The following is a 10,910-nucleotide window of genomic DNA, read 5'->3' on the forward strand; positions in this document are numbered from 1 at the left end:
AGCTGAAGCCTCAAAGGGGTTTCAGCCTTATTCTTGCTCCAGAGCTGCTTCTGCCTGTTGGGGATGACCCTTCTTTCCACTGACTGGTGCTGGGGGATAAGGTTAGGGAGGCAGGATGGCTGTGAGGAGCCCGTGTGGTACCTCTACTGCTTTCAGGGGACTGGCACAAAGGACAGAATTAGCTCTTGTTTATGCTGATGGAGCCCTGGAGCTGCCTCAGCTTTTCCTTGCTGCTGCCAAACTCATTCCCAGTCCTTTCTGCACTTGGACCCAACCCAGCTGCTCTCCTGATTCTGCTGAGCTGCAGAAGGCAGGAGCTATGACCCAGGTGGTGGAGGGGTTGCCTGGGCCCTTGCACTGACATCTTGCGTGATGGGATATGAGCTGGGCATGAAGCCAGGAAAGAGCTCTATGAGCTTGCTTTGAAGGTGATCTGTGTAATCAATCTGCCTGGGTGCAGCTTGTGCTGTGGGAAGCAGCCTGGGCTGCTCCAACAGCCTTGGGCAATTGCCTGTTCCAGGGAAACCCAGCCTTTTGTTGTGTTTGCTGCTGCTTGGGTGTTTTTGCAAACCATAGTAGTGGGAACTGCAGTGTGGGTGTGAGCTAAGGTTGGAGTGAGCATCCCTATCTTGCTCCTGCACACACCCTGGTTCAAGACTCCTGGTATGACACACAGCTGGACAAAACCTCTTTATTTCGGTTGCTCTCTCCCTACAGCTCTGCAAGACTGGGTGGATGCGGAGGCACGTACTACTCGAAGTAGACCCCGTACACTGTGGCCACAGCAAAGAGGGAGGTGTTGGAGAAGGTGGCAGAGGCAAAGCTGTCAGTCTCAGGGTCCCATAGTCCCCGACTGGCCACCAACAGGCTCTGCTGGCCCTGCTGGCCCAACACCACGTGGCAGACCAGCTTGTAGCGGGGTGGCACTACCTCCTTGGCCTGGTTCTGCAGCAGCTCAGTCAGGCTCTGGGCTAGTGGGGCACTGCCCTGGGGATTGTATACAGTGGTCCCCAAGGCACGGGCCAGGGTCCCCTCCAGCACACGCTGCACCTGCTCCGCATCAAACTTGCAGCCTTTGTCTGGCCCTATCCTGTAAGTGTTTTCAAGGCGGGTCTTGAGGATGGGTTGGAAAATTGGGAGCCCAGAGAAGCTAACACGTCTGTGGAGCATCCAGGGGCCAATGGAAGGACGCCTGCTCCCTGGAACCATCCCGAATGAGCTGCGGCGGCTGAGGATGGAGTTGCGGCGGGAGAGCAGGGGTAGTGGTTTGCTGTCCTCGGTGCCCCGGGCTGGGGGCTGGGACCCACGGCGTGTAGTGCAGAGTGAAGGGGCTTCAGTGTTGTCTGCAGCCAGCACCTGGGCTAGCAGGGCTGTCTCTGGGAAGGGCTGCTCAGCCATAGGGGTGGCCTGCAAAGGAAATGTACCTGAGTGTTAGGTGAGGCAGGTGTCCTGTAGCCTGCCTCTCTGCCTCACTTCTGCCTGCCCTCTGCAAATCCCATGCCTCCTGGCATGTGAGTCTGTGAGGCAAGATGCAGAGGGGCTGAGAGATCCACGGAAGCTGTCTTCCCTTCTCCAGCGCCTCCTTGCCCAGACTTGGCCAGCTGGGGCTGATCCAGTGCAGCAACGCATGGTCCACACAGCCCTCTAGTTTCCCATCCCCAGCTTTTCCCCCAGCACAGGTGAGTGGCTCTTTCCTGTCTGCATCTGTGATCCCAGACTTACCCTTAGTCCCACTCCTGTCCTTCCAGAGTAAACTCAGGGAACTTGTCTCTGGTGGATGTCACTGCCCAGGATCAATCTTTGTCTTGCAAGTTGCTGTGAGCAGAGCCAAACCTGTTGCGCTCCTGGAACAAACCTGTTGTGCTCCTGGAAGGTTAAGTGTTGCTATGTGACACTGTAGGTCTCCAGGGCTGTTCTGGGGCATGGCCTCTGTAACTCCTTCTTTCCTGGTCCCTGGACACTCCCGTTCCCGTTCACTCCTGCCCTCTCTGCATTTTCAGCTGTGCCAGCACAGGGATATGGTTACTCCAGGCATGTGCCCTCCAACCTCCCTGCCAGCCTTGAAAAATGCAGGCTGGTGTTGGATGTGCAAGAGAAGGGCAGGGCGTGGAGAGTTGTGATTGTTGCTTTATGCCCCGACTATGGGGATGAGCTGCAGCTGGGCCCCCCAACAGCTTGATTTTGCTCAGATATTTGCATCCTTAGGGTATTTATACCCCACTGCACCAAGGGAGAATGTGGGTGAGTACCCATTGAATCGTATGTTTACATAGTGGCTTGTGTTGGAAAGGACCTTAGAGATCAGCTAGTACCAAATCATCTTCAATGGGCAGGGATGTTACCCCTAGACCAGACTGCTCAGAGCCCTATCCAACCCAGCCTTGAACACTTCCAGGGACGCTGTAATGCTTGTGGGTGACCAGGTCCCTGGGGGCTCCCATCCCTGGCCGGGGTTTCTCTCTGTCAGTGGAGCCCAGCCCAGCTGGTACGACACGGCTGCTCCATCAATGTGCCTTTGTCTGGCCCGGCTGCCGAGCTATTAGAGGAAAGCGGAGACAGCTTTTGTGTTTCTATCTCCCGTCAGAGGTATTTATAGCCTGCCTCTGACTAGCGCTGCCAAGCACACTGCCAGCTGGACCCCATTCCCTTGGGGTGCTGCCTCAGTTCCGAGCCCCATTCCCGCCTCTCCCTCGCACCACTGACAAGCAAGGGTGGATCCCTCCATGGGCAATCCCCTCCTTGGGCTGCTTGAGGTCAGCCAAGGGCTGCAGAATGGGGACGATGCATCCCCTGGCACAGCACTTGGTTTGGGCTTAGGTGAGCAACCTGATCTAGTGGGTGGCATCCCTGCCCACGACAGGGGGGTTGGAACCCTTCCCACCCAAGCCTTTCTCAGGCTTTTTTTTCTGCATGCAATCACCTGTACCCTAGGCAGACATGAGAGCTGCAGGGCTCTGGCCTGGCGCATGGCAGGAGAGAAAGCTTCCCCCGTTTCAGGGGACAAATCTCCCTGCTGTGCTCCAGTGCTGCTGCTGGGGACCGAGCCATGCCCAGCGGCTTTCCATGGGGGCTGTGCAGGGGGAGGTGAGGGTGAGCTCCGTGCATCTGCTGCCTTTTCCAAAATCCCAGCTGCCTGCCTCTCTTCGCCCCTATCTCTTTGCTCCGCAGCAAAGTCACCAGCTTGGGCAGCACGTCCCCAGCCAGGGATGACAGAGCCAAGCCATGAAACACGGCAAGGAATTCCACTCGCCGCAAGATGCAGCCCTGCTTCCCCATCCGGTGCGTGCAGGACGGAGCCGCCTCGGCAGCAAGGTTGTGCTTCACGCCTCACTGTCCCAGCGCTCCCTCCCACTGCTGCCCCGGCAGCCCGGCCTCCGGCCGCAGCGCTGCCTGCCAGCTTTCCCTAGCAATGGGCCGTGCCGTACGACGCAGCGTGCTGGCTTCCTCCCCGGGCTGGCCGGCCTCCCGCCAGCCTCCAGATTCCCTCCCGCCATCCTGCAGCCTCCTCCCGCCCGCCTGCAGCTCCTTCCGCCGCTCCCTGAGGCAGCCCATGGCCGGACCCTGCTCGGCGCGGCTGCAGGGCGACGTGGCCGCCTTCAGCGCTGCCCTGCGCACCCTGGTCAACAACCCCCAGTTCAGGTGAGGGCCCGGGGCCTGCCGCCTCCCCCCAGCCCCGCCGAAGCCCCCGGCGGCTGCTCCGTGTTTTCCCGCAGCCCCGAGCCCCCGTGCTGGGCCGATTGGGGCCCGCAGGCAGTTCGGGGAGCCCCGGGCAGCTGGTGGGGCCGACGTGGCTGGTGCAGCGCTCCCCACTCACCCGCATGACATCAGGAGTCCAGGCTGCCAGGGGTAGCCCACCCTGGACAGCCACCCTCTCTCGGGAGGAGGGAAAGTTCCCGGGTGTGCCCAGACCCCCTCTGTGCCAGGCATGGTGCCAACAGGGCAAGGCAGTATCCCAGGATAAATCCTGTGCTGGGGCTCTTGCCCGTGCCAGGAATGGGGGTACACTGAGCTCCCTGGGGGCAGCTTTCTCCCTGTTCAGTTCCTCTCCCACCTGGCTTTACTGGTGTTTTACTCCAGCCTCCCCGGAGGGCATGCAACATGTTGCCTGGCATCCCTCCTCACAGGGTTTGGCATTCCTGCCACCTCTTGCCAGAGCAGGGCGCAGAGATGGAGATGCTGTCTTGGCTTCCCTCATCCACGTGGTATGTCCTGCCTGGCTGTGGTCCTCTTCACCACTTCCTGCTGAGGCCTGGCCAGCCTATCTAAGGAAATCCCCATTCCTGCTGAAATTTTTGGCCGCCCAGAAGAAAAATCCCACTGAAAACTCCCCAGCCACAGTACCAGACAGTAGAGGAGTGGATGGCAGGCACTGCCTGGTCATTCTCAGCCTACATCCTGCTGCTTGCATCTTTCAGCCCACACTCCTTATCCAGCATCCTGCAACCTGAAATCTGTGCTCTGCATCCATCTACTTCATCCCACATCCTGCATCCTTTCTCCTGTAGCCTGTACCTCACAGCCTGCGCTCTGTAGCCTTTGTTCTGCATCCCACATCCTACAGACTTCATTTTGCACGCAGACTTCGGTGTGTGTCCTGCATCCCAGACCTTGCATGCTGTAATCACAGCTGGCATCCCATGTCTCACAGCCTGCATCCTGCATTCTGCTTGCCCTTCTTGGCCTGTGGACCTCAATCACAGAACAGTTTATAATGATCCCCCTTGCAGGAGCAGTTGTGGAGGACCTATTGGGCTCTGCTCACACCACCCATCCTGCCCCAGCTGTGTCTCCTGATAGACACTTGGGATGACCCAGGTGTCCTTCCTTCTGGTGGGCACATACACCTCCCTGTGGGACACTCTGAGGGTCAGGCCATGGATTTGTGCATATCCTCATGGCAGTGAAAGCTTGGATGGCATGTCTTCTCATTGGCCTGCTGGGATGGAGGAAGGGACAAGGGGATAGATGGGCCATAGCTGCAGGCTGGAGACTCCATGTCCTTTGCCTGCTTCCTTTCCCCTGGTCTTGCCCCCCTTTCCTGGGGCCATGGAGCTGGGGAAACATTTTGGGGAGGGGAGGGTTATAGGGGATCAGGGCAACAGGATGGTCCCTGTGCTCTAGTATGCCACAAGCTGTCCTGTTGGGTCAGTGCCAGCCCTGCTGGCAGCTATGCCAGAGGCTTCACATCCCTGAGACGATGAGTCAGTTCCCATGAGTCAAGGAGGCTGATCCCGGTGACAGCAACGCTTTCCTTGGCTCTGCTGTGCCAAAAGAGAGAGTTACTTTCTCCAGCTTTCTCCTTGGCCTTTCTCTGCCCTGCTCAGTGCCAGCACCCTGGGCTCTCTGTGCTTTCCAGAGGACCTGTCATGCTCACCTCGCATGCATCATTCAAATGGCTGGAAAGAGCCACCAACAAGGTTCTGTTCCCCTGTTGGGACAAACCCCTGGGTTAAAATTAAAGGGTACTGCCGTGCTGTGCCAAGCACTCAGCAGGTCCTTCCTGTGTGCCCTGTCCCAGCCCAGGGAAGGCTGTGCTCTTGCTTTCCAGGCACCATGTCCCTCATGGTCCCCTCTCCCCACAGTGATGTGATGTTTGTGGTGGGCCAGGAGCAGCAGAAGGTGTTTGCACACCGCTGTGTGCTGGCGTGCCGCTGTCAGGCATTCCGTGGGATGCTCAGCCAGGCACCAGTGGGCAGCCAGGACTCCTCCAGCAGCATCCCACCCCAGGGCCCCTTCATCCTGGGCAACATGCAGCCTGAGGTCTTCCTGGCCGTCATTGAGTTCCTCTACACCAACAGTGTCACCCTCAACAGCCACATAGTGAGTGCGGATGGGGCTGGCAGGGACCATGGGCATGGGAGGGACAAGTAAGGGGATGGAGGGGAAGGAAGTGCTTTGCTTTGCAACTCTTGGTGTGCCAAAGTTGGAGGAGATGGTTTATGTGATGCTTGCTCTCTGTCTGGTTAACAATGTAATGAATGGGGGGGGGGGGGGGGGGGTGTCTCAGCACTGTAGGGTGTCCAGAGCACCTTGTCCCAGTCTTGGGACCTCTGGCTGTGCACACCCTGAATGGTGAGAATGGGGTCACCACAGCAGGAGAACTACATTTTTCTCCATGCAGCAGCCTTATCTCCCACGCACCACTCGGGAGCTCCTATGGAGGCAGGAGCACACCTGCCCTTTACCCTGGGTTGCTGTGCCCGTCCATGGTCGTGCATGCTGGTGATCACAAAGTCCCTCTTGCCTGCAGGCACTGGAGGTGCTGACCTCCTCGGTGGAGTACGGCTTGCAGGACCTGTGCAAGGTACGGTACTGTATAGGCTGGGGACAGTGGTTCCTGAGTGTTCCTGGGATGGGCAGCACCCCAAGGTGGTCCCTGCATGGCTGGTAGCTGGATGTGCCTCTGAGGAAAGCACCGTGGTGCATCATGCAGGCTTGGCCCTGCTTCTCAATCCTGGAAGGTCTCGCCAGTGGGATCCCCCTTGGGGGATGCAGCAGCAGGGAATCCCACAGGGGAATCCTGAGAAATCATGGGGGAGGACATGGAGTTTCACATCTCCTGCACAGCAAAGGTCAGAAGGAAAGCCCCTGTGCCTTCGCCCACACGTGCTCTCTGGTCATCTGACAGGATGATGCAGTTAAAGAGAGCCCTGATCCTTGGAGCAGTCAGCACCCCAGCTGTGTTGCTGGTGCTGCCAAGGCAATGCTGCTTTGGGTGGGAAGGTTTTGTGAAGGCAGCAGGGAGCAAAGAGGAAGGGTGGGAGTTGAACGAGGAGGGGCCAGGGAACTGAAGCAGCTCAGTGTTGGGGAGGGTTGCCAGGCCACGTCATCAGCTTGATTCCTGAATTACAGCCTGGCTGAACGCGTGACCCGAGATCTCACACCCAGACTTCCCCTCCCTCCCCATCACACCGGGGAAGTACCTCGGGAGCTGAGGAATTGTGGGCTGCCAGGGTGGTGGGATGGGACCTCTGTGAACAAGCTCAGCCAAAGCCCAGATGTGGCAGAGCTGTCAAACAGATGTCTGGGCAGGGAAGGGATATAAGGGGTGCAGCAGAAAAGGGAGACCTGGTGCTCCTATCATGGGTCACACCCCACCACCTCAGGGTGGTGCAAATGCATGCTGAGGGGGATTACCTGCATAGAGGAGGGGTGGGAAGGAAAGGGGCTGACCAAGAACAGCTGGTGAAACCATGTCAGTGTGCCCAGCTGCAGGGTGACCTCATATCCCTCCTGTTAATGACTCAGGGCCCTTCTACCCTTCTGCCCCATCTGATAGCTCCTCTCTGCATGTCACATCCCCTTGGGGACTCTGCTAGGCAGCTGAGATAGGGAGAAGAGAGGTCACACTCACTGATAAACATGCTGGTCTGGCTGCATCCCACCTGCATCATCCATGGATGGGATGCAGCTGGAGATGCCAGTCCCCTAGCAGTCACAGCCGGAGCATGGCTGGTGGGTAAGGCTGGGGCAAAGCTGAGGTCACCCAGTGCACTGCAGCTGGCACCAGGATTGTGCCCTATGGCAGAATGTGGGTGGCACATGTAGACAGGATGAAGGTACCCACCTGGGGCTATCAGATTGGCTGGGTTTGGTCACATCAGTCTTGGGCCCTGGCTCCATCAGTGGCCAAGCTGGCTGCCCACATCCACACTGCAGGACCTCATCCTACAGCCCATTGCTTATGAAATCCTGGGGGGCTGGAGGTGCTTCTACCCCACATTCCATGTGCTGGGGCCTCAGGGGATGCTGAGAGTTGTGGGGGGGGATGGCAGGTTTGTGTCCCCACCCTCTCCCTGTCTGCCTTCCAGCTCTGTGTCAAGTTCATCAAGGACACACTGAGTGTGGAGCAGGTCTGCGAGGCCTTGCAGGTAAGAGTGACACCAGTAGGGTCACAAAGGGTCAAAAATAACCCAATTTTGGGGCAGGAACAGAACTTGACCATTCTGTTCTCTGCTGGACAGTGGGGCAGGATTTCCCACTCACCCCTGGCCCAGCTGCTGCTCTGCCAGCTCCCAGACCACTGGGATTGTACCAGGGCTGCAAGGGATAGTGTGGCCTCCAGAGCATGGCAGAGAAGTGTCTTCACACTGCCCTGAGCTGGGCTAGCCAGAACCAGTGCCAGGACTTTGTCATCATCTGTATGATAGCAGACTGGAACACTGGGTTTTGGGGAGCCAGTCCCAAAACCCTTGCTGAGAGCTGAGGCACCTAAAAATAGCCTTGGGAAGGTCCTAATGGCCCTGGCTATGCTACTTGGTGGGTCCAAGGCTGCTCCCCAGAGAAGGGGGATTTGTTTCATCTCGCACAAGCTGAAATAATCTTGGGGTGAAGTGCCTGCCCCAGAACACAGAGCCCCAGCCAGATGTGATGCCAGACCACTGCGACATAAACAAAGCTAAAAGTGGCCCAGAGGAAACAAAACAAGAAACCCCAAAACCCCAGAACAAACTAAACCTGAAGAAAACAGCTTGTCTGCCTTCCTCACTTACGTCAGGACTGGTCCCTTGCAGTGGTGGAGGGGGAGGTGGTGTTCACCCTGCCTTTGCTGGTCTTGAGTACCCCACACACAGGGGCTGCTGTGGGGGGATGGGGTCATGCCCTCCTGGTAACCAGATGGACAGGGCCAACCCTGGGACAAGCATTGCTCAGTAGGGTTGGGAGAAAATGAGACCAACCCCAAATTCCTGCTGTAGTGGGGGTTGGCAGCTATGGGTCAGGCTGGGGCTGGCACCAGGGGTATGGGGTGCCTGTGGGGGACTTTGAGCTGATCCTGTGCTCACACAAAGAGCACTGGGGACTGGTGGTTTCATGTGCCTGCAGTGTGACCTTTTGAGAACAGCACTAGGGCCTCTCCCCCACTGTGGGCTCAGTGACCTGTCTGAGCAGAGGTGGAAAATCACATGTCCTGCTAAGGGTGGGGCTGGGTGACCATTGTGAGCATTAGAGCCACCAAAACATTTGCTGTTGGGCAGGCCAGAAAAGGAGGGGACCTTGGTGCCCCTTCCTTCCCGCACTTTCACCATGGTACCCAGCCCAGAGGGATATCTACCTCACCTATGTCCCTGAGAGTGCCCGTGTTTCTGTAAGGCTTTGGCAGGGAGTCCCTCCTGCCCTGGACCCCTTGCAGGTGTCTGTTTTGTCTCACAGGCTGCTGTGACCTATGGGCAGGTGGACCTCCAGCAGCACTGCCTGGCCTTCATCGAGGGCAGCACCGCGGTACGGTGGCAGGTGATGGGGGAGCATGATGCCAGGGTAGGGGGAGGCATGTGGCATGGAGAACATTGCATGAGGCAGGGGAGCAGGGCCCCTAAGGACAGGATGTCTGGAGGCTGGGAGAGGAGCAAGTGGTATTTGGAGAAAAGATGCTGGATGACTGGGAGAGGCAGGCTGGGGCATAGTGGAGTGCTAGGGGATTGAGTTTGGATTGGGGGATGCTGGAGTGCCAGGCACCAGGATGTGTCTGATGGATGGGGTGGTGGTTGTGTGGGGTCCTGGTTCCAGCACGCTGTGGTGTGCTGGCAGGCAGTGGTGCGGACACAGGGCTTCCGTGAGCTCTCTGACGTGGTGCTGGCACGGGTGCTGCGCAGTGACCGCCTGGCCGTGGACGAGCTGGACCTGGTGCAGGCTGTGCGGGAGTGGGCACACGTCAGCTCAGTGAGTGTCACACAGCAACCGCCACCCAGGGGTGCCTGGGCCCCCACCAGCCCCGGCTGGGAATGTCAGCACCCCATCCCTGAGGCCGGGGCTCTGTGATGGGAGTGTCACTCCCCCCAGGCCCCTGCCTTCCCTGGTGCCCAGGACATCACCAGCCTCATCCCTCACATCCTGCTGTCTGACAGGCTGTCCTAGAGCGTCCGGTGCCAGAGGTGGCTGCCCTGCCCGTGAGGGAGCTACGTCTGCCCTTGCTGGCACCCAGTGAACTGGTGACACTGGAGAGCTACAACCAGCAGGACCTCCTCATCCCGGTGAGCTGCTTCCTGTTCTTAGTGTCTCCTGACTGACCTCCAGGGCTGGAGGATGCTACAGAGGATGGGCAGAGGACGACCATGCTGTGGCAGTACTGATGCCCCCATCCCTCTCCCTGTCCCCACAGGTGGAGAACATCGCGGCAGCCTGGCGTGCCCACGCACTGAGGAAGGGCAGTGGGGTGCCCTCCCGCCTCTGCCGTCCCCGCCGGGGCACGCGGCCCCGCGACCATCACCGTCACCTCGAGCCACACGCCAAGTAGGGGCTGGGCAACGAGCTTTGTCCAGCCCAGCTGGGGACTCTGCAGCAGGGCAGGGTGTGGGGCTGGGCACTGATGCTGCCGTGGCCAAGAGCATCCATAAGGTGCTTTGTCCCGTGTCACAGCGTCGGGACCAGGCAGGATGCCTGGATCACCCCCAAAAGTGATGCAGGGGGCTGGTGGTAGGGTAGAGATGGGCTATGCGATGGGTGGAAGGACACTGCAGGTTGCCCAGGCAGTGAACCAAGGGTGGTGGGGCTGCAGAGATCACTGTGGGATGGGGACCCAAGATGAGCTCCCACTTCCCCGGGGCCGTGCTGCCCTCCCCCGGCAGTGGGGCCGTGCTGCAGCGGGAGAGAGCATCAGCACCTGCCCGGGCAGGGGCACGGGGACAGGCTCCCACCCACCCCCCAAGCCCCGCCAAGCCCTGCCAACAGGCCACACACATGCAGGACAGGCTCCCAGCCCCCCATGTGCCACACACACAGTGTGCGGCCCCCCCTTAGACCCAGCTGTGTGTACAACACTGTCTGTCTCAAGCACATGTACCTCCCCTTCCAGCTGTGTTCCCCAGGAGAAAGAGCCGGACACAGCAGGTAATTTATATATAATATATATATTTACTCTTTAAAAATAAACCTTCGGTCCCCACTACCGCCTGTACAAACTACAAAAATAAACC

At 58.7% G+C, this 10,910-nt stretch overlaps 2 protein-coding genes across 2 annotated transcripts; one reads left to right on the forward strand and one right to left on the reverse strand.

Annotated features, from left to right (window-relative positions):
- Positions 1 to 677: 677 nt before the first annotated feature.
- Positions 678 to 1,663, reverse strand: DYNLT4 (dynein light chain Tctex-type 4). The gene has a single exon (XM_005521093.3). It carries the CDS (start codon positions 1,396 to 1,398, stop codon positions 751 to 753), a length of 648 nt encoding a protein of 215 aa, XP_005521150.2. The 5' UTR covers positions 1,399 to 1,663; the 3' UTR covers positions 678 to 750.
- A 1,523-nt stretch (positions 1,664 to 3,186) lies between these two features.
- On the forward strand, positions 3,187 to 10,803 carry BTBD19 (BTB domain containing 19). The gene is made up of 8 exons (XM_005521283.3): positions 3,187 to 3,639; positions 5,583 to 5,820; positions 6,251 to 6,304; positions 7,812 to 7,871; positions 9,151 to 9,219; positions 9,526 to 9,657; positions 9,843 to 9,968; positions 10,097 to 10,803. The coding sequence occupies exons 1-8, from the start codon at positions 3,257 to 3,259 to the stop codon at positions 10,229 to 10,231; spliced, it is 1,197 nt and encodes a 398-aa protein (XP_005521340.2). The 5' UTR covers positions 3,187 to 3,256; the 3' UTR covers positions 10,232 to 10,803.
- The last annotated feature ends 107 nt before the right edge of the window (positions 10,804 to 10,910 follow it).

This window comes from Pseudopodoces humilis, chromosome 10 (genome assembly GCF_049639895.1).
Source record: "Pseudopodoces humilis isolate 2021_Gansu_Grassland_sample_001 chromosome 10, ASM4963989v1, whole genome shotgun sequence".
Taxonomy (NCBI): domain Eukaryota; kingdom Metazoa; phylum Chordata; class Aves; order Passeriformes; family Paridae; genus Pseudopodoces; species Pseudopodoces humilis.